We start from the raw sequence: 24659 nt of genomic DNA, 5'->3' as shown, positions 1-24659 counted from the left end.
TTAGTAAATGCAAAGAATCGAATAGATTTTAGTGGGCAGGGTTTCCATATTTGGCCTGAATATACACATTAACTTTATCAGGAGGAAGTGGATCGTTTTAAAAAAGCTGCCCTAAATTTGATGGAAGTTGATTAACATCGCCATACGTCACCAGATAAAATGGTTATGTCAAATGCATTTCACAGTTTCCTGTTCAATGATTTGCATATGCAAATACACTTTCCTGAAGCACACGAGATTTGTTGAAATTCTTTGTGAAATGTTATTTGTATTGTATGTTGGATTCAAGTTGTCAGTATGATACTCTGTCAATCTGAAGATTTACCTTGCAGTTACTAACATAAATATGGCAAATTCACATATTTTTTAGGATAGTAAAAACGAACGCGCGAAACGTCATCTTAAGTGCGATAGCTTTCAAACTTTTGTAAGGTAATTTGCCTCGCTTATAAAAAAGTTTGCTCGGTGACCCCTGATTTTTATTCTTGATTTGGTAAGAGAATGGCAGAAAGTTTCACTGAGGAAAGTTTGAGCAAACATCCAAAAGTCTTTTCTGCTTTCGAGGCACGTGCTACCTTACCGAATATACTGTAAACCTTTCAAGAAAATGATGTTGACATTTTCCTAAGCTCACAATGCAGTGAAGTTAGCTAGCATAGCAATGCCCACAGGTAGTTCTGTAAAGGGCACTGTATATCTTATAAAAGAGTCGGCAAACACAATACAAAGTGAGACGTCACAGCTGGAGAAGTACATTATCATAATTTCACCGCAGTCGTCAGATTTGAGTGGTTTCATTTTTTGATTTCCTGTTTGTATATTCATGCAGTAAGAAACGCGTCTATGACTCCTTATTGATATTTTCCTAAATTGGAGCAAATATCGATAATTAAAGTACACCCTCTGCCTTAAAGCAGTAAGAAAAGCTGTAGCAGGATATGGTCGATATTGGTACCACCATTTCAATACTCTAAAAGTAGAACGCTTGACGTGACTGGAGCCAAAGTGACAGGTCCCACGTTCACGTCGCTCTGAGAAAAAACTTTCTGACGACTTATATCCCAGCTATCGATTTCGAAATTCAACTGAGTAATCGTATTTGAGATGGGTCTAGACGTTTGTGCGTGGAGAATACGGATAGGTTGTTTCATTCAGCCAAAAAACTGGAGAAATGTGTCCATCGAGTTCTACTGCCCGACAACAACTTGGACCTATGCAAATGAGCTGGTGTACCGCCTCATAGCATGCTGTTTGGTATGTACGTTCACTGTTGTTGGTGCGAGTTTATTGACACAGTCATCAAATCTCTACTTTCTGTGGTTAGAAGATTCTGGAAGACTGATGCTAACAAACCGAAACAACTGCCATATGATTTTGCCGTTTGAAACTTGTTTTGAGTCATGTAGCTTCGAAAGTCCAACAACAAAATGGTCCTGCTTCCAGGTGCAGAGCGTTTCGTCACATATTTGTACAATTGCGGACAATTCACACGTCGATCGGCCGTTTGTCGTACGATTGCTGCAACTAGCCGGTGACATCGAGCTAAATCCAGGGCCACAAAAGGACATTGTTCAAGCTATGGAATCATTGAAGGAGGAAATACTCAAAGAAATGAGAAATACGGGAAGAGAGCTGAGACAAGAAATGCAGGACTTGAAAAATACACAAGCAGAACTGAAAACGTCTTGTTTGGATCTGAAGAACGAATTCACTGATGTTAAAAGAAATGTCCAATCAATGCGGTCAGAAATAAATGAACTGAAAGAAGAAAATCGTGTTACTGGATATGATCTGGCCGCCGTTTCACAAAAGCTCGATGAGATATCTGAAAGACTGGATAGTCTCGAAGATGACACAGATAGACTTGAGTCCTTCTCTAGAAGAGACAATATCAGATTGTATGGTATACAAGAAGAACAAGGTGAGAGTTTCGATCAGTGTAAGAGTAAAGTGGTCGATATCCTGAATGAAAACGTGAAAAGCAAGGTATGGAATGATAGGGATGTCGTCCGGGCGCACCGAGTATCAGTACAATGGAAAGACCAGCCGCGTCCGATTGTCGTCAAGTTCCATCATTTTTCTGATAAACTGCTTGCACTGAAGGAAAGGCCGATATTGAGAGACTCGGGTATCGGTATCGGAAACGACCTGACAAAGCGCCAACGAAAAACACTATCGGAACTGAGAAAGCAAGGTAAGCGCGGTTATTACAAGAACGGTAAACTGAAAATTGAAGACAGACAGACAAGTGAAAACGAAAGAACTGTACAGGACGGTACAACTACGAACAGAAATACAGAACGCGAACGTCGACAAACTCGATCACAGAGTAGGATGCATGGCACTGCACGAAAAGACTGAGGACTCGGCCAAGGCCCAGGTATAGATTCAGTATCTTTTTTAACATGGAATATACAAGGTTTAAAAAACAAACTTCCGTCTTTTGATTTTGCTAATTATATACTGAACTATGATGTCATTTCCTTCATAGAAACATGGTCCGTAAATGCATCTCAGTTTGACTGTAATTTTCCTGGTTTCACTGTCTTTAACAGAGTGCGAAAAAGAATCACCGATCATGGTCGTTATCCAGGCGGTGTTTGCACAGTAATACGTAACAAACTTGTTCCGTATGTTACAAAAATCACTTCCAAACTACATGACTGTATTTTTTTACTTTTCAAGGGACAAATCTTTACTCTGGATAAAGATGTGTTGTTTTGTAGTGTTTACATATCACCACGATATTCGAAAGTCTATGATATTTTGACATCTACAGATGGTGTTGAACTTTTCGAAAATGAATTGTCTGAGATTCTTTCAAATCTACCAGAGGTTATGTCATCATCACAGGTGACTTCAACGCTCGTACAGGTGAAGAACCTGATTATATCATGGATGACAATACTGAGTATGTCATTGATTCTTCATATAATTATGATAATGACTCTTTAATTTGACACGAGTGTCAAAAGACAAAGATGTAAATTTGTATGGTCGATCTCTCTTGTCACTGTGCTGTACTTACAATTTACATATCTTGAATGGCAGAGTTGGTGTTGATCGGAATAAGGGAGAATTTACATGTACTGCTAACACGGGTGCAAGTGTTGTAGATTACACATTGGTATCTTCAGAACTTTTCACAAGTGTTCAATCCTTTTCAATAGAACTACGCAGTGAATCTGACCATTTTCCTTTGTCATTTTCATTAGCTTCAATGTGTCAGTGAAACAAAATGCTATCAGTACAGATCACATGTGTAATCGAGTTTTACGTAAATGCTCATGGGTTTCTGAAAAAGAGACTGATTTTTCTAACTCTGTTCAGCTGTTTATGGCAAATAATGGTCTTGAAGATGTTATTCTATTGCCTGATTTTAGTGTAGCGAATTTATTGATAAACTTGGCAGTGCCTTTATGTACGCTGCTGAACACTGTAACATGGTAAAGAAAATTTCGCCGACCAGGCCAAATCATAGACAACAGCCTATTTGGTTTGACAATGAGTGTATTTCCTTAAAGAAAAAGAAATATTGTTTTCTGAGAAAATTTAGAAATAACAGTGGCGAAACAGAGTTGAAATTGTATAAAGATGCCAGAAATGAATTTAGAAATGTTTGTCGAAACAAAAGACGTTCTTTTTTAAATGAACAAAAGGCAAAATTGTCAATTCTTGCTTTCACAGATTCGAAACAGTTTTGGGCTTCTGTAAGGCGCTGTATGTCTGTGCGTCGAGTCCAAAATGACATCCATCCCGATGTATTTTACGATTATTTCAACAATTTATTTCAAAGTAATGTATCTGTTAACGATGACTTTTCCCTTTCTGATGAACTAGATAGTATGATAAGCTCTGTAGATGACATTGTAAACCACGAATCAGAGTTAAATTGGGACTTCTTAAATAGTCCTATTACAAATGATGAAATTGAAAGGGCTATCAAAAAATTGAAAAATGGCAAATCAGCTGGTCCTGACTTGCTGTTGGGAGAATTTTTTAAATCCACAAGTCATTTTTTGACACCATATTTGAATATCCTTTTCAATAGACTATTTGATGCTGGTATCTTCCCAAGAGATTGGTCTAAGGCAATCATTGTACCTCTTCATAAAAGTGGTTCATCTAATTCTCCTGACAATTACAGAGGGATTTCTTTATTGAGCATTTTTAGTAAGATTTTCACTTCGATTTTGAATAATCGTCTTACATTTTGGGCAGATGCACTTGAAAAAATCGATGAAACACAAGCAGGTTTTCGACATGGGTATTCAACAGTAGATAACATTTTTATTTTGCAGTCAGTCATCCAAAAATATTTATCGAGGAAACGTGGTAAGTTTTATTGTGCCTTTGTTGATTTTGCAAAAGCATTTGACACTGTTGAACGTCAGAGACTTTGGTTCATACTTTTGAAAGGAGGTATTAATGGAAAAATGTTTAAAATTTTGAATGCCATGTATAATGACGTTAAATCTTGTGTGAGAATCAATTGTAATTTTACTGATATTTCAACTGCCCGGTCGGAGTTCGACAGGGATGTATGCTCAGCCCATTTCTGTTTTCCTTTTTCCTGATGTACAGAATAGTGGTCAGCGTGGTATACAACTTTCTCCTGCTTTAACTGAAATATTATGTTTATTATTCGCAGATGACGTTGTACTTTTTTCTGACACTGTAATTGGTCTGCAGCGCCTTTTGAATTCTTTGCACTCCTATTGTAAAAAATGGAAAATGACGGTAAACTTAAAGAAGACCAAAGTAGTGGTATTTAAGCTGGTGGTTACCTTGCAAAAACAGAAAAATGGTTTTATAATGGAGAAAAAGTTAACGTTGTGTCGTATTATAAGTATTTGGGTATTCTGTTTTCCTGTAGGTTGCAGTGGACAATGTCCACAAAAACACTTGCACAACAAGCAAGAAAAGTACTAATGGGTATTATTAGAGCGAGTAACAAGACAGGTCGTTTTACATATGATACTTTTTTCAAGATTTTTGATTCAATGGTGTTGCCAATACTGACCTATGGCTCAGAAGTATGGGGTTATGCAAAATATGATTATCTTGAAAGAATCCAGTATTTGGCATGTAAGAGTTTTCTTGGTGTTTCAGGTAATACCCCAAATGTTGCAGTGTTGGGCGAGTGTGGCAGATTTCCAGTTTACTTATATACAGCCAAAAAATGTGTTAAATATTGGTGTAAACTTTTAAAAATGCCAGAAACCGCTATCCAAGGAAGTGTTATGAAATGCTATATCACATTGATAAATCTGGTGTCAGGTCGAAACCCACATGGATACACCACGTAAAAAACTTACTGTGTCTCTGTAATTTGCAAGAAGTATGGGAGCAACAAGAAGTTCCCGATGAGAATAGCTTCATATGTACTTTTGTAGAGAACTTAAAGAGTTATTTGCATGACCATTGGTACAGTGAAATTTGTAGCCTTGATAAACTTTCTTGTTATCGAGAACTTAAGTGTTCACTTACACCAGAAAAATATCTTTCTGTTGTCAAAATTAATGTACAACATGTCTATGTTAGCTCGATTGAGATGCTCTTCTCACTATTTGCGTATTGAGACTGACAGAAAATTGAAAATGATGCAAATGAAAGAGTGTGTTTACTATGTGATAGTAACGAAGTCGAAAATGAATACCATTTTGTTTTACTTTGTACTTTTTTTGATAACTTGAGGATGAAGTATATTCCTCGTTATTATTTCAGTCCACCAACAGAAAGAAAATTTATTTCTCTGATGACATCTGATGATCCAAATATAATGCAACGTCTAGCCGCTTTCACTTTTCACGCTATGAAAGTGAGAAAGGAGATAAATGATAATCAATTTTTCTGAGTGTTTGTAATTATTATTTTCCTGTCAATTTTTGTATATTGATGCTAACTATGTTAAGTATGCTGGGCCGATGGCCTAGAACTACTGAATAAAGACCAACTTATATAATCAAAAAAAAAAAAAAAAAAAAAAAAAAAAAAAAAAAAAAAAAAAAAAGAAAGTAGAACGCTTGAAATTTTTCAACCGGTAAGGTAAAGGTCGATCATGCCATTAATGTAAAGTACAGCAAGACATGATGAGAAAGAGCTAACAGTACTAGTCTCTTGGTAGGTGTGATAATGAAATACTGCTCTGTTTATCCCGCCACTGCCACTGCTGCCGGCGGCACCTATGAGCTTCGCTAACACTGTCCCCTGTTAAACTGTTGAATACACTTTCATGTTCACTTACATGCTATGAAGAGAACTTCCTTAAACAAGCCCCCCCCCCCCCCCCCCCCCGAAATCGAACACTTTCCCTCAAACCACCTCATTCGTAATACTTTTTACAGTTCAGGGACGGTTCCAGCCAAGATTGGTTCGAGATGAAGGCAGTGAACATCCGCTACCCGGTCGCCTCCATGCAAGTCCAAGTGTCCGGCTCTTGGATCTCGATGAGTTTGATTTCCGGCGGTTTTTACCTGAAGCCGAACGGTGTATTACCTGTACCTTTCACCGTCAAAGTATATGCGAGCACCGGCGTGACAGTCGAGTACACAATTACGTCATTCCCCAGTGGCATCTCCGACCTAATCGAAAGCGACGTGCAGTTCGTCGATACATGCGACACAGAAGGTTAGTCAATAAATATCCGATCTGAGTAGAAATTTGGAACTTCATTTTCTTATGATGATAACATGATTTATGACATGCTTGAACAATTCTTGGACTTAAAATCTTACGATTAGTGTCTGGTTGACAGATTGCGTAGATTGTCTCAGTTTGAAACCTGTGGATAGTCGTTCTTTAAATACCCGAAATATAAAGATTTTTACTCTAGTGTCCCACAGAGAGAATTGCTGCTATTTTGGATTTAAAATACTTGGAAATATGAACTTTGTTACATAAAACTATTTATTTTGAACACGAAAGAGTTAAGGACAGTTGTCCTGAGCAGAGCGCGAGTGAGACTGACTTTTACAGGGTACACGCTACATGTATCTTGGCGAAGATTTAAAGTCGAACTATTGATATAATTTTTGTAACTTTGAACGAAATCTTGGCAGCGCACTTGATATCCTAAGACATAAAAGAGAAGAGAAGATACATTATATGCACAAATAATCAATTTTCAAACTTTGCTCGAGTAATTTGCATAACCATCGACAAGTCATTAAGTCATTTAACGCGAAGGAATTCGCTTGAATTTCTGTATAGCTCACAAGAAAATTATCGATTTTCATTAAGCGGAACGCAAGAAAAGTACGTCATATAACAATGTACAGATATGCAAAGTGAAATTACCGAGTAAGTAATTTTTCTCGAGGTATACCACTTAAGGTTACACAAGGGCTACAGTGAAAAAAGCAAACAATATCAAGCTACAAACTGTCATGGTATCGGAGAAGGTCTTTTCGTTTGGATTGTATTCGTGCTTTTTGAAAGGCTGAATTTAAAGTTTGTTAACTAATATTTTACATTTTGCATAGCATTCACATTTCTGGTGAACTTTCAATACTATTCTGTAAACAAAGTCAGTTTGAGAATCAACGAAGGAATCTTTGTGTTGAAAAGTGTTATTTTTAATGAATATTTAATTATACAATTTTTTCGGTTCTCGAGTCATGTCCTTAATATTTGTGTAAATGATCATGAATCTTGATCACCTATTCAGATTTACTCAAAAAAGTGCAATGGCAACTTTTTTAGATGCTGGTAATTCAAGTTCTCTCTGTAGAATAATAGAGTGGTTAAGCAGTATAGCACACCCAGCGACGGTATACCACGAGATTTTGACCAGTTCACGAAATATATACACGAGCGATAGCGAGTGCATATATGTCGTGAACTGGTCAAAACCGAGTGATATACCCAGTGCTTGGGTGGTTTAGTGCTATAATATCATAACAGTATAAAAACTCTGGCACGGAACGTCTAAAAAGGATTTTCGCTCTTGCTGACAGCTCGCGCGTGTGCCAACCGTGCTATATCGCGAATATACCACGGTTCTTTTCACGTCTCGACCAACCAGATCGCTGCATTTGCGCCATCAATACACTGGTATGATATAATTACACGAAATTACGGTCCATCAGTACATGCAGTATGCTAGCCCTGGGCTCCATCGGTGCGGAGTTCGAGGCCGCGTTTGTGTGCACTGTGACGCTTGTTTAGCCTCCACGATTTCTTTAAACCTCATGAATAAATGTATCAAAGAAAATCGGCCGATTTTGAATTCGAGGGCAGAGGGAGGTATAAGAGCGTCCAGACGTAGACATATAAAATTTTCTTGTCGAGGAAAAAAAACAACAAAATCATTGGGAACGCCTAACTAAACTAAAATATTCACAAGTAATCACGGACGTCCGCATACGCAACTGCGCGCCGTCAGACGTACGCGTACACAAGTGTGACTAAACCCTCTAATATGATTAAATTCTTGAGCTCTTAAGCCATGACGAAATACTCGTGAATAAAGTTCCATTCTTAGCTCGTATAATAAAATTATCGGTTTCTTGTCTCGGATTTTTGTCATACGTTTTATTCACCGGTTGCATAGTGTGTCCAAGAGCATTATTCCCGCATGATCAAAAACGCATTGATATAGCTAGCTTGTATAGAATTCACACACTACAGGCCCTTAGGCCTATAGGGAAAATATTAGTCTATCAAGTCCTAAATTATCAAAATGCTGCCTCTTTTCCCCCATCCTTGGGTATTTGACATATATCTTTTCACCTGTGGGTTAAAAAAAACACTCGAATCCCCCTTTGAGACCGCATCCCACCCCTCCCTGGTGGAAAAAATGTGACAGGTGCCTAGCCTCCTGCGAGGGACCCATGCTGATTCCGTCGAGTATAAGTCGCTTACAGAGGGGATACAATAAAATGTCCTCATGTTCCCTCCGTACTTTCCAAAAATTGCAGTCATCGTATTTGATTGCATCGAACACCATTTGATTTATACCATTTCCCTCTGAAAAATGTAGCGACATCCGTTCACATGAAATGCTTTGCGAAAATGTTTAGTCTGGTGAAATTTTCTTCTCACCACTGTACCCCTGAAAACATCGTGTAACCATTATTTTGGGTTGCTTCTGTAAAATATAATTTTGTCTCTTTTCATTTATTTGTCATAGACGAGGAGTCCACAAAACACGTTCACTTTGAACCGTGTCGTCCGTACGTGACATTTCTGGTGTTGCGCCGTCGCATTCGTCAAACAATACGCATGCCTTCGACGCGGTAACAGGGAGTGACCAACGAGCATTCATAAAACGAATATACATTTCGCTCGTGCGACAGTGCAGAATGTGAGAAAAAAATCGAGCCCATACTGGTGTTCTTACACTCCCAGCGTACCACGGAGGTGAGAATAACAGAATTCCACACCCCTATGGGCTGAGATGGAATGGCTCACACCGGTTCGTGTGAGACAGAAACTCCCAAACGAGCAATCTCAGCCCATTTTCTCTCGTCCCTTCATCACGTGAAAAATCGCAGATATCGTCTTTTATGGTAGAAAACACCACCTTCAACAAAGCCTTCTTTGATTTATGTCATTGCTTTCGAAAAACATAGTCCACATCCGCTCACATATAATGCTATACGAAACATGTTTGTACAGATGAAAGTTTGCTTCTCACTGCTCTAACAGCACTTAGTATGAATAATTTGGCGATGTTTTGGTGAAAATATCCATATCCCATCGTGCTTTGGTCAGTCTTGACACATATTTGTCACCAGCGGGAAGTGCACAAACCCATTCACTTTGAAATGTATCGTCTGCCCGGCCCGAGGTATAGTACCGGTTTTATAGTACGCGACCGCCCATTCGTCAAATAATGCACACAGCTGGAGTGCTGGGGAGCAAAGGACCAATGAGTATTCGTCAAATCAAAATACATTTCGCTGGCGCTATAATACAGCGTGTGAGAATCATTCAGTATGAACCAAAATGGCCGAATCCGAACATCAGAAGATAAGACTTGATCCGTTTAACCAATGCCAGTAATTGCCAAGAAGATTTGACCGGCTAACTCAGCTGTTAATGTTATGCAGGAAATTGTAATAACAATGCTTTGTCGAATGACTCAGGGCTTCGAGGGCTGGGCCCGTCTTTGCTAGGGGGGAGGAGTACCTTCCCGATGGTGATAAGTAAGTGGTGTCGATTAACTTGGATTAACGTCGCCAGGGTGATACGCGTATACGCGTGCCGTAGACACCTACGGTGGATTTCCTGTTGACCGCCCGCGTGGCAGAGTTGCGGGTACCTGGACAGGAAAATTTTGGTTTTCGTGGGTGTCGGTGGTACGGTGACTATATAAATAAAAATGTACAGATATTGAGTTTATTTTCTTATCTTATGAGCGGCCAGTATTTCCCACAGCATATATCATGTGTATTTGCCCTGAAACAAATGATTTCGAGTAAAGCATCGCGAATGTAACCGCATTACTCCAGCTCGACGTACACCTAAGTGTACCCCAATGCACCATAGAATAGCCTTCTTTCGTTTGACGGAATCAATTTTGCCAAACCGTGAATATAGAATTTTTCGATGTGGCATATATTACTGGAAATTTGTCAAAGAGAAGAGTTCAATGCCCCCTCCCAAGTGTTTACACGACCGAAGGTGTGAGGTGAGTTGATATTGTAAGCTTATACTTTAAAAATGAGATACGTCGACGCGTCAGATGCGTCCGTCCTTTATATTTGTTTATCTTTTTCCATTACTGTTTGTCAGATATGGAAATGTGAGAGCATCTTCGGCATCCAAACTCAGTTCGGGCTTTCTTGTCGAAATTACACTCTGTGCTCTACGGAAGATGTCTTTAAAGAGCCTGTTAAAGTTTTGTCTAAACATTTGGTTGTTTGCGGTTTTGGGCTTTGCTGTAATGTCTACCTGTTCTGTTGTTGTTGTTGTTGTTGTTGTTTATTTTGTTATTAGCCTTATTATCTCACAACAAGTGATCAACGTTGTTTTATCAACATGTGGCCGCGATACATGATAAATCAACTGCGCATTTATGTTTGTTGGGTATCAAGCACGTGCACACCCTGAAATTTGACCATCACTTAATATCAAACAGTATTCAAACAGGTGGTTTTCTCGGTGATCAGAATTCTTAGTGCCATAATACCGAACTTTCAAAATTAGCATGTCACCCTTGTAAACTTATCGGTAATGCTGTAGGTGAAGAAGCGTTTCAAACGCACCATGGTACAAACAAAACCACGTGCGAATAAGTACACGTAGAAATACGCGTATTCCAATGCTATGCTCATCCGCGTGTTCATTTTTGCCGCTATCTCGCGACTTTTTCAGAGTTTACTGTTCATAGAAGAACAATTAATTACAACATGTGTATATGAGAGATATACGTCCTTGTAATGGGGTGTAAAATAAATAAAGAGTCACAGAGGCTAGGTTAGGTTATATAACCATTTATTTTATTTACTCGATCAGTTAGAGCATGAAGAAAAGGAGAGAAAATGATAGAGAAAACAGTGAGAAAAACTTAGTTATGGTTTTTGGGCCGCCTGTGCTAAAGGTTACCATGAATGCGTAATGAGCCATCGCTACGCAGAAATCACGTTTTGAAGGCCCTCTTATCCGCTCAAAACGTCTTGTCATTAGTAAATCGATCCCGCAGTCTGGTTTTCTCACACTCCCAACGTACTAGGGACGTCAGACAGTCGATCCCACACCAGTGTTCTCACACTCTCAGCGAACTAGGCATGAGAATACGAAGTCCTAGTTGCAGCGTTGCTAATTAGTCGATAAGGCCAAAGTAATTAAATTCTTTGTTTTGCGTCCACTCAAAATGGGAAAACGTACGCGTCTGAGCGGCTGAAAAACACACACAAGAAAATTAACACGATGTAATTTGATTGCAGCAAATAAAAAATTGTAACAAAATTTTAGTTCAGAAAAGCTAAGCGGTCATGTCCTAAAATTTCCTATTCAAATACATTGTGTGTGTTTTTCATGAAAACCTTAAAAACCTACGCGGGTGGGGACGCAAAACAAAGAATTTAATTACTTTGGCCTAACTATCAACTCAACATAGTGATTTGTGAAAGCCCTGTCATGCAAACTATTCCCAGTGTGACTCACGCTATCTTGTTTTATGTAGGCCTAACACATTGCCATGCAAGAGAGATTACGTCATCGCTGTCACATGAACGAGTACTAAGTGCTGGATTTAAGGGAACTTTTGCAAAGTAGTTTATAACGATCATGCATGTCACAGTTAAGGACGAGTTTAATTTGTTAAATTAATGCAAATGTATCAACACATTAATTAAGATTAATCAATAATCGAAGCATTCATTGTTATGTCTATACGACTGGGGTGGAATTGGATATCAATAAGCAGAACAGTAACATAAATAGTTGAATAAAAGTGACAAAAATCTTCAACAAGCACTACAGGAAAAAATTGCGATACTTGAGCGAGAAAGTGACGCTTTCTCGCAAATGTGAGAATTTCTTGTTATTCTCACCGCTATACCTCTCACGACAAATCGGTCTGTGTCGCGACGTGAATGCATGTATGAATGGTACCATGCAGAAAAAAAATTCCTGTTGATGACGTACAACAGGGGTAATATTATATATATATATATATATATATATATATATATATATATATATATATATATATATATATATATATATATATATATATATATATATATACATGGAAACTCGACTCTTGTCAAAGTTGACTCTAAGAATGGCAATTGATTGGAGTCTTAATGAAAGCTCGGATGCATAACTTGATGAAAGAATAAATGCATGCATGTCTGAATGAATGGAATGGATGCATGGTTGAACAACTGATCGAATCAATTAATGAATAAAAATTGTTGTTGCCATCACAAAATAAGCTTAGTGCTAGACAATCCTCAAACAAAGGGAAGTGATGTACATATAAGTTTGGTTAATGTGGATTAGGACGATTCTCTAGAAATGATTTATGTGTGATATATAACATTAAAAAAAAACCGATTTTGTTATCATCTCTTCTAACGAGATTTGACTATATCTTCAATGTGTGTCCATCTTAAAATATTGTTCATATCTCGTAGACTACATACCTATCGGGACAAAGTTTCGAACTGAGCAAAGTATTGAAACGTAATAAACCTTTGAGCAGAATTCACTCCGACATAATTAATGAGGAAGAGATTATATTTTTCTTCCCGTTCACTTCTTGTCGTATGCAGCTCCAACGACTTTGAGTTCAGAGACAACTGCGCCAATCACCACAAAGGAAACTACCATTCAAACCGCGCCCTCACCGACGACAGCTACCTCGGCTGCGCCAACAACAACTTTGCTGACAACAACACAAGTTCCCACAACAATATCCGAAACGACACAGGCTACCACTCAATCAACAACAACGATGGTGACAACAACAGCAACCACACCAACAACAACATCAGCAGCAACAACAGCGGAAACTACCATTCAGTCCACGCTCTCACCGACGACAGTTACCTCGGCTGCGCCAACAACAACTTTGCTGACAACAACGCCAGTTCCGACGACAATATCCGAAACGACAAGGGCTACCACTCAGTCAACAACAACGATTAAGACAACAACAGCAACCACACCAACAACAGCAGAAGCAGCAACAACAACAGAAGAAACCACCATTCAAACCACGCCCTCACCGACGACAGTTACCTCGGCTGCGCCAACAACAACGCCAGTTCCGACGACCATATCCGAAACGGCACAGGCTACCACTCAATCAACAACAACAACAACAACAACAACAACAACAACGACAACGACAACAACGGCACCAACAACATCAACAGCAGCAGCAACAACAACAACAACAACAGCGGCACCTATCTTTACAACCGCGCCCCGAGCAACTCCTACAACAATAGTTTCGACGACACAACCCGAAACGTCGTCGGCTAACGTTCAATCTACACCGACGAATATGATGACAACACTGACAGACTTATCGACGTCGACATCAGCTGACGATTTTTACAGAAATCCTGACTTGGTGGTGGCGAGTATTGAAGTAAATGTAACTTCGGATGTGTCTCTCAGGTAGTCACAATGTACTATGTATACGTGCGCACATATTGTATGTCTGTCTGCCATCTGGACGTATGTCTGTCTGTCTATCTGTCTGTCTGTCTGTCGGTCGAGGTCGACCTTGGCAGAGCCCTCGCACCGTATGACCTAGGGCACAAAAATATGTATAAGCACTGTAAAGCTTTTATAGTACACCCGATGGAACAGGGCAGTACGACAGAAATTACATGCAAGAGTTTCTTTACAATTTACCGCTTAAATTCAACGTAGAGGGATACGGCTAAAGAAGCACCCTCCTTGTTTATCGATCCTTCTATAGCATTTTTTGCTTTACATTCGCCATCTTACATTCCAAACATCGCCGCTCTCACTTATTTCAATAGGGCATTAGACTCTCTCATTTTCAGCGCAACCAAACTAATAAAATGACAAATATAAATACTTACACATTATCAAAGCTGTCGTCGAGTAAAGTTGTTGTCTTCGATTCTCTGTCAAGAATGCCAGCTGAAGATTTAAAGGTGCAGACGACAACTTCTGAATCCCCGGCGTACGTAACACGTAAAGTGTAAAAGTTCGAAATCGTTCATTCAAGTATTGTCAACCGGGCCAGTGCGTGATATGAAAAATATTGCACAGATGAGAGAGCGTTTGCTCCCATAGCATTACATAGGGAAGTGAAAAGGTTTAACATCACATTAGAGTCACGGTGTTATCATGTATTGTCTTAGTATTACTTATTGACTTCAATATCATCACCTTTTTAACATGTTTTATCATTATTGCACCATTTCGGTAACTATTTTGCCATGCTTTTTTGTCCCACCTGACAATAGTGATTTCTTCTGCAGTGATGCTGTCTCGTTGTGCATAAATATACAGCACACGAAGTCGTCCGGAGGCAGTGGCCACAGTGTTCTCGTCATGCTGATTCTTCCACTGTATGTTACTGGAGTGACAATTGACAGATGGAACTCCTTGGCTGAAGACCCTACCGTGAACCCTATCCGTGGAGGTACCTCAGTTGTACAGGTATGATGATGGTGGTGGTTGTGATGATGATGATGATGATTATAATGATGACGATGATGACGATGACGATGATGACGATGACGATGATGATGATGATGATGATGATGATGATGATGATGATGATGAAGTAGTTGTTGTTATTGTTGTTGTTCGTGTTGTTGTTGTTGTTGTTGTTGATGGTGGCGGTGGTGATGATGATGATGATGATGATGATGATGATGATGATGATGATGATGAAGTAGTTGTTGTTATTGTTGTTGTTCGTGTTGTTGTTGTTGTTGTTGTTGTGTTGTTGTTGTTGTTGATGATGGTGGCGGTGGTGATGATGATGATGAGATGATGATGATGATGATGATGATGATGATGATAATGATGGCGATTATGACGATAATGATGATGATGATGATGATGATGATGATGATGATGATGGCAGTTGTGGTAGTGGTGATAATGATGATATTTTATAGACAACTGGTTTTCTCTTATCATTTTTGGTGGTGTCTCGCTAACGCTAGCATGGCATGGATACTTAAATGCACGTTCGAGTACTTTATCCCACTTCTCCACGCCATGTTCACTATCAAGTACAAAATCTTCGTTGATAGAGTCGACTTCATGCCGCCAATACAACATCTATGCTACTTCCTAATCCCTTTACAGATGCACACGGTTTTCATGTCTGACGCACCCACTGTTTGTCTGATTTTAACTATGGATTCCGCTTTCAAACTGGTCGAAGGACAAAATCGCTTCGTCGGTGTTATCGAGCTGTCTTGGAGAGACGGGCACGGGGAAAAGTATTATTCTCCCCTGACAGCAGCAGAATTCAACTTCACAGCAACGCGTACGTATACGCAGTCTCATTCACTTGCTATTTTCTTAACCCATTCATGACCTCAAATTGTGGTATTTCTGTATGCATTGAATGAGAACCAGTCATATTTATGACATAGTTAACCACATTTATACTTGTGTAAATTGTCAATCTTCTGTCAAGTTGCCTGAATACGACATAAATACATCAGACATACAAGTCGGAGCCACTTACCAATTTAACGTAAATGGCACTGTTGCTCAAATTCGGTTAATAATTAAAGGAAAAATCAGTTAATTTCTCGCCACGAAATATTGCTACGGGAATATCCACCTTTTGCAGACGATTGTGAATAACATTTAATCATGCAAATCTACTGAATCAAATGATGACTCATTATCAATGACACAGACAAATAGATACAGACTTGCAACGGGTATTGCTCAAGGCGTGAAGCGGTTACGTAACCCACCCATGTTCACCTTGCCTCAGGTAGCTCTGGTCTCGCTTTTCCGAAGAGTGCCGACCATACACCCTTCGGTAGTTTCCGGACTTTCGCCAATTTTTAAGCGAAAGTATGTTCGGCAAAGTTTGTGTTGTTGTTGTCATGTGGTGCTGGGCAGAATCGGCGTGCTGACGAAAACGGGAAAGTTTTTAGCTTCGGGAAAGTGAGTTTTACCATTTTAAAAATTCCTCTCACATTTTTATGAATATATGATGAGTGTGTTTCAACCAAATTTGAGAATCTTCTATCGATACTTTCTGGTTTTACTCAATGGTTTACGGTCAGTCATATCGTCTATTAAATGTTGGTCATTGAAGGACGTGTTTATGAAACTGCGGGCGTGTTATGTTTTGATTGGCGTGAAGCAGTGTTTCTGCCCTGAGAGCTCACAAAGTAAGTATGGTTGCTACGCGACTGGCAGCACGATGCCATCTCGTCGTATTTTTTGCATAATCTCGTGCAATTATCAACCACGAACAAAGTCTCAAAAAAATCTAATACCTGTGAAGCTCATGTTAATATGAAAAGGCCATAGTCTACCAAGACGACCATAGAACAAAAGCCTTGCCGCGTTGCCAGTCTGTGTTTTCTATTTGTCTGTGTCAATGATGAATATTCATAGATCGACTACAGTGCACTCTTAACTCAGGTTTTATTACTTTTTAAAAATTGATCTTTGCTGAAGCACGGTATCAAATAAATTTAGAAATGCACCATACTAGATCTTAAAGGTATACAGTCACCTGTAATCTAAACATGCCCATATATGGTCAAATGGGCGTTCCTTAGTATTCAAAATGGTACCAAATCCTTGGTATTAGGGCGCTGTTTTTAAAAAGCGGCCACCCGCTTAAAATCTGATTGGTTAGATTTTCTCTTTCCATGGTAACTGTGGTAAAATTGGAACAGGTGACAGTATACCTTTTAAGCATGTTGGCAGTTCAACGAAGCCCCAAGATTAATCGTAGACACAATTCAAATCTCATACACAGACATGGTAAACACACGTGCGCGCTTTTATCAATTTAGTCAACAGAAGGAAGTGCCGGCTGCTCTCACACACACACGTCAGAAATTCTTTTGAAAATGTACATGAACGTGTATATGTCCTCTCTGTTAGAAATTTAAGTTTCATCATTTTCATCCCACATTTCTTATAAGCACCGGAAAGACCCAGACCTGCAGGGACCTATTGGATGGCATCCGAAGTGACATTCTTACCAGGTAGGACGCAAGGTCGGCTGACTTGCAGTCAGTGTAGAGATGACTTTACACATTCAAATTTACATCCAATCAACAATTTTGCCTGTCACGTACAAACTAGTGTGTACCCTGCAGCATTGTGGGTAATAGTCGGTAAACGTGTAGAGTGCGCATGCCAAGGTCTTCCTTCCTTCGATCCATCTTCCATGTGTTACGCTACGCTGTCCGCAACGTTGTTTGCCAGCTGAAAGTGGAAAACGCCATAAAGCATTGCCCGCATTTCTCTACACTAAAATCTGGTTTAAGTTATTTTGTTAGTATCAAATCTTTTGAGAGTGAGTTCTGCAGTAGACTTTGTTCAAGTCGATAAATTTTCAAAATATAAAAATATTTGCAATAGTTATTCGTGTGTCTCTTCTTTTTCATACAAATCGTTTTGAAATTAGGCAGCCCTGCTCAGGTCTTCCAAGCCATCGAAGGCTTTACCTTTGAGTCTGCGCAGTAAAAAGTTACTTTATGCCGGATTGATTATAGGTGAAACTCCCCAGTGTCGCGTTCACCCCACTCGTTGTGTTCATCCTACTCACACGTTTCATATGAAAAACGGAACACAAATCATCGCATTCACCTCAATCACACGCTTACAAATCGAAGAACTTGAACCAAGTCGAGTTCTGCGGTTTCTGGTCAAAACAAGTCGGTTGCGTATGCTGTAAACTGGTAAGAGTCTTAACAGGTTATTGCTGTAGACATTTTCCCATCAAAACCACTTTTTCCCATCAAAGACCGTCCCTATCAGACGCGCTTTTCATGAAGTGTGATTTTTATACCATGTATTTTGGTTTCATTTATGCTGTTTAGTTTTCAAAGTCTCAGCTAAATCGAACTTGATAGAGCAAGAAAATGTTTAATAAATTTCTCTGAACGGGCCTTCGGATATTAGATAAAATTTAGACTTGAGAAGACAGGGCCCGATTGCAACGTCTTGTAAAAACTGACAGGATACGTATGCATGAATTACTGACATTTTACAAAGTTTTCACACTTACTGAAATATTAAACTATGCATGGGACGGCTGTAAGATGAGAGCAACCGCGTTAGTTTCTCAAGGCCGACATACGCAGTCAGTTTTGTAACTTTATGGGAAAACAATATAATTCCAGTAATTTTCCAGAGAAAAAAGCAAAGTACTGCAACTACACAAAATTGTCCACTGAGGACGAGCATTTTGAGAAAAATATTCACTTGTTCACACGCTAAGAAAAAAATTATAATCAGTATATCCATTCGAAGCTAGCATTCGTTTTGATTTCATCAGTCTTTCATTTCAGAGTACAGCCAGCAATCTTACCTGGTGGACGTCAATTGCAGGCTGACAATATGCAAATCTAACACGTAAGTGTTTTGCATTCAAAGCGTTCAAAGAATGAATTTTTGTTGTCTAAGCTCTCAGTCTGAGATGATTTCGACATGACTGCTGATCTCGTTTTAGAGTTGTGTCTAACATTGAGAGTAGTGTACATATTCCTTGGTGCATATTCCAGGGGGAGAAAAATTACTCTGTTCGGGCACGAAGTTGATCATACGCGTACGCGACTTCTTTGCGGGCGGGCGGGCATGTTTCTCTATTTGGGGAGGGGATTCTCTTGATGAACGGCCAACTTGTAAAAGGCTCATTGTAGTTGGCAGCGATTACGACTCGATTAATATCAGGGCTTTGCCAATGGCGAAAGAAAGCTATGTGGTAGATAGACGGCAGTTAGGACTTAGATAGGGCATCGGGTTGTTTCAATGGGATGTGGAGAAGCCGGGAGATTTCCGGTGAGGCGTAATGATCATGACGATACGGGTGGGTGGGTAATCTTTCAAATTGCAGAGGAATGACCACAACGAACAACTTTTATTTCCTCCTCCATATTTTGATTTTGTTCAAAATCCTTAAAGATAGCACAATGGTTTCAAAACAGGCTGGTTGATTTATTTGATGTTGCTGCCCTGTGCAATACTAGCATATCAATTTTTTGCCAACCGTTTGTAATAACATTTGATACAGTCACGATTCTAAAGCGCATAAAATCACCTAAGGCGTTATCTCTTTTTGTCATGCATTTATTCTTCTTGAACTACCATATCGCTGTCAGCCGCCATAGGCCTGTTTGCATTGACGTGGCTGTCATATTGGAGTGGACAGCATCACACTCGGCGTTGATAATTGTCTTTAGACCAACTGTCAGTGAGTAATAGATACACTCGGGTAAGTATTGCCCGAGAGCAAGTCGTTAAATGGTAACACAATATTACACAGGTGACATATGTTGTTGCATGCCCAAAGGACCATGTTCACGCAATATAATGAACGTCAGATATACAGCTTTCATTATTGACATTATTCCGTTGCTATATGAGTATTGATTTGTCAATCTGTTAATCCCTAGCTGCTTCACGAAGACAGCAGACAGCTGGTACGGTAAGCCCTAGTTGTGCTTATTTTTGTAATTCTTAGAAGTTCAATTTTTTTATTTTTGCGCAGATAATTAATTTGAGAGAACATTCACAATAAGCAGTAAACAATAACCTCATACAATTTATTGCAAAACTCTGTAGGTCGGTCGGCAGTTGTGACCTCTCTCATCGGGGTCACTGAAGAGGAAAGTTTTGGAATAGGCAAAAGGGGAAATGTTTATCTTTACAACGATGGAATAAGAGATTTTTCAATCCCACCGTCGCACTGGCGAGATAGCCAACCAGAGGCTGTGTCTTATCCGGCAGATGGTGCAGTTCATGTACTCACACAGATGGGAGCATGGATTGGTAGGTACACTGAGCATGCTCTTCAAGAGTTTTCTGACATAACGGAGGACCTTGTGAGGAAAATCTTTTTTGGTCTTTAACAACCTCGTCACCTTTCTTTACGTGACCATTTTTTTCATATGGTTGATTATTTCAGCATGTGTTATTAACTGCCCATTTTTGTGTCTATCGCATATTTTATAAAATGCAAATTTTTGCACATAAATTATTTCTGTGTTTCAGGCAATGATGATGCGGTGTCGGTCAGCATGGATGATACAACGGAGATCGTCGCACTTTGGGATGGCTGCTGTTTTTGAGTACCTAAAATTTATGACATCACGGCACTTAAACGCACACTGCACTTCTACTAAGGAAAAAATGCAAATTCATGTTCAAAGAATACGCATATCTTTCGAAAGAAGGAGGAGCAATTCGGCCTCAGACGCACATTTGTGATTATCCTAAAATGATTGACGGGGAAGCTTAGGTCTTCTACACTTTTAAGTTTATGAAGTCGGCATCGGCATTTTCTTTTTTTTACTGCAGCAACCAATGAGGTCTTGTATTACTGAAAGTACCTAATATACTATTAATATTAACACCTATCGCACCCATATTGCTGTGTCTTGGTGACATTTTGCGTTAAATATTAGACATGATGTTTTATAGTGGAGATATACAAATCAAATGCCATCATTGGAAGTGTTCCCGAACTACATTTTGCAACTTGAAAGCAAACGAAGAAAAATTGAAGTTACTACCTCCCTCTGTCTACTATGCAATATCGTCCGTCTTACAAAATTGAAGGAAGATTGAGGCAGCTAAATGCAGTATTATATTACATCTGCATGTCAGTCACGCCAGTACGTAGTTCTGATTGTACGAGAACACATGTCGACAGTTGTAAAATCTGCTCAACAGCGCTAAACGGGCCCCTGATGTAGCATAATACAGCTTACTGCGCATGCGTGTCATGACAACCATAGACATGGAGACTTTCATAAAAAAATAACAAAATGGCCGCTATAACCGCTCCGTCAGTACGACAGTCTTGCGCGATCAAAATTGAGAGGGTCTTAGAGCAAAGGAGAGTTTTTAATGCATAATTGTAATGCCATGCCATTACCTAAAAGCTTTTCCCCTAACGACGTTTTTCAGACCATAGGCTTAATCTTTTCTGAGTAATGGCGTTCACCGAGTCAGTTCATAGACAGTAGAGAGTCCATTGTCTATGGTCAGTTGTAAAGGTATTGTATGTAGCCCAAGGTGTTTACTTTCAGTGAAAATATCGTACAGGTTTTATATGAATCTGGCGGCGTAAAAGTAGAGCCCCCAAATTTATGGGTTCCCGTCAGTTGTTAACTGTGGGCATGGTTTTTAATAAATCGGTTGTTACACGAGTATCTCCTGTTCGACATGTCATCATTGTCTCGTGTTCGACGGAGCACATATGACTTTCATATTATATACGACACAGGAACACCAGAAACACGCGATATTGTAATACAACCTCTATGATTTGTTGGCTGTAGTTCAAATACAACTTAAATTGTTCTTCAAAAGCATGTTGGTTTTTTACTCGAAACTATCGTGTGTTATATACTAATAGTAGGCTTATGTTAAAATCCCTATTCTGACTACCTCTACAATGAATCAAATATTTACATGTGTGACGTCAATGGCGGCTTGGCTAAAGGCACAATGCGACGCCATTCGTCGCGTCAAGACTAACTTCGTCCAAGAACAATGCTAAGGCGCTTTAAATAAAATTCTTTGTTTGCCGTTCTCATGCTGATATATTTTCAGAGAAAATGAAGAAAACAAACACGATGTTAACACTATTACAAATGAAAAAATATTATATTTCCAATAGAAACCAAATAAAAACTAAGCTTACGTTAAAGATACACGGTCACCTGTTTTTTAATAGCCAATCACAGATTTTACGCGGGTGGCCACTTTTTAAAAAGGGCGCCTCCACACGACCAGCCATGGCATACTTGTAGCAGTGTTGTCTGCATGTTCTTTGACGTATCAAATAGGGAGGACCGACAGCTACAGGTGTTACGGGTAGTACGCTAATCCCCGCCCCTTTACCATATATGGAATATGCAAATTTACGGTGACCGTGTACCTTTAATACTCCTGTGTTTTTTGCCCGTGTTTGTTTTTCCCTGGCTGACTCGTAGGTTTTTTCAAAAATCCAAGGACGGCAAACAAAAAAATTCTTAAAATGGCCTAATCGTGAAAGTTAATAAGAGCTTGAAGGCTATACAAGCGCTCACAAATGCAACGCTACTAACAGAGTCTTAGAGATTCTTAAGGACTGCCGCTCAATAACTTGTCATGTAATTCGGAACTCTTGTTGTTAATCTATAACTTAGAGTGCAGTCTTCAAAAAAGGATATTCCTAGACCTCAAGGGACATTATAACGGAGTAAGAAAGCCAAGTGGATAAAAGGTACTTTCGAAATATCAATATTTGTATTTCACATAGCATGCGACATTTACAATACTGGAATTTAATCAAGCAAAAAAAGTACTGGACAAACAGAATATAAATTGCCAATAAAATGATTATGTAGAACTTATAAAAGCGCATTCTTAAGAGTTTCCAGTCCATTCTCAAAACTGCGAATCAAGCAAGAATGAATAAACGTCAAAACAATTCGAAAATTGTCAATGTTCGAAGTGACCGACAGGGTAGGAGCTGGATGCTCTGTTGAAGAAGTGAGCTGGTCTAGGATTGAAGACACTGTCAGAAATGTCGAGGAGGGCGGAAAGAAATATAATTTTAACGATTATGTGATACATATTTCAAACAGAGGATTTACTGACTTAAAATGAAGCTTATCGTAGTGCTAACCCGAACTGTGTTCGCTTCATCAATTTGAAGGTTACTAGACTGTGACATAACTGCATCGGATGGAATCGATGGAGTTTTTGGCAACTTTTTAATAAAATGAACAAGTTAAAAGTAATTTTAGTAAGTGATTTTATTTTGTAGTGGCTTGAGTGCATTGTGTCTCCGTCATGTTATGTTGGTGACCTAAATGACACGAAGACTTTCGACTAAGATATAGATACAGCTCACTGGCACTAATGCTAGAGTGGCAGGGATTCGCTAGACTTGGTTCAAGTCGGTGAATTAAAAAAAATCATTTATAATAGTTTCTCTTGTCTCTCCTATTTCGTACAAATTAAACCCATTCCGAATTTGGCAGCCCTGGCCAGGTTTCCCCAGCGATAAAATGCGTTACCTTTGAGTCTGCGCAGGAGTGAGTTAGTTTCTGCCGGATTCACCGGGATGTGATTCCGGGTGAAACTCCTTTGTGTAGCGTCCACTCCACTCGCGCATTTCACATGAAAATAAAACACAAATCGTCGCGTTCACTCCACTCAAACATTCACAAATCACAGACTTGAACCAAGTCTAACTTGAACCAAGTCTAGGGATTCTCAGGAAGCAGATTAGTGATGTCATTTTAATAATAAGTTCTATCACGGTACACACGGAGATGAGATATCAAAAGATTATATCTGTTTCTCAAATAATGAGTGACAGCATTCCTGGATTTAACCACAGGGTATGGCAAGCAATAATTTTCTGGAAGTTATGAATATGATCAATAAATGTCATGTATTCAACTTTGTTCATTATACAAGCCTTACCCGTGTTTCGTGTGTGCCTATTACTCTACCCTACCTATCTCTGTATAGTATTTCAAAGAAAATAGTCCATATCTGTTAATTCCCCCTCCCTAATCCCCTTCATTAATTTGTTGTGGGAGCTTATCGTCCTGACCAAATAACTGGTTAGCACTTACGACAACATTCTCTGGTGATTTTTTCCGATTTACACTATATCTGTCACTGACTGCTATAGCATGCTTTCACATTCCGAATACTTGTATCACCACTGATAGAATTCTAGCAGTGGTTCAAGATGAACCTATTGTTGTTGCTATCGTCATTTTCTCTATTTTTCTTTGACCTGATATAGCGTTTATTTACCCAGACCGATACTGATTATTGGACCTGTCTGCTAGTCTATTACAAATCTGACGTTTGATGAATTGCCATTTTACAGGGTAAGTGAAGCAAATGACTATGTATTGACAATCATGCAAATAAATAACAATATTTTTCGTCTAATCACAGAGTTCCAATTTGGCAAAAATAGTACCAAACTGGTCTTTGGGTTTTGATATCTACAGTGACGCTTGTTTGCCTTGAGCTTG

The 24659-nt window shown here is 39.2% G+C and overlaps 1 protein-coding gene across 1 annotated transcript in view; it reads left to right on the top strand.

Moving 5' to 3' along the window:
* LOC139118930 (uncharacterized) overlaps positions 1 to 23964 on the top strand; it is a 30133-nt gene extending 6169 nt beyond the window's left edge. The window contains exons 4-12 of the mRNA XM_070682496.1: positions 6348 to 6630; positions 13230 to 14082; positions 14922 to 15102; positions 15763 to 15946; positions 17583 to 17645; positions 18957 to 19020; positions 20061 to 20092; positions 20230 to 20436; positions 20659 to 23964. Of these exons, the coding sequence (XP_070538597.1) occupies positions 6348 to 6630; positions 13230 to 14082; positions 14922 to 15102; positions 15763 to 15946; positions 17583 to 17645; positions 18957 to 19020; positions 20061 to 20092; positions 20230 to 20436; positions 20659 to 20735 (1944 nt within the window). The 3' untranslated portion in view covers positions 20736 to 23964. The remainder of the gene's footprint in view (positions 1 to 6347; positions 6631 to 13229; positions 14083 to 14921; positions 15103 to 15762; positions 15947 to 17582; positions 17646 to 18956; positions 19021 to 20060; positions 20093 to 20229; positions 20437 to 20658) is intronic.
* Positions 23965 to 24659: the final 695 nt, after the last annotated feature.

The sequence above is a fragment of the Ptychodera flava genome, chromosome 19 (assembly GCF_041260155.1).
Source record: "Ptychodera flava strain L36383 chromosome 19, AS_Pfla_20210202, whole genome shotgun sequence".
Classification (NCBI taxonomy): Eukaryota; Metazoa; Hemichordata; class Enteropneusta; family Ptychoderidae; genus Ptychodera; species Ptychodera flava.
This window is presented reverse-complemented; position numbering and strand designations above follow the sequence as displayed.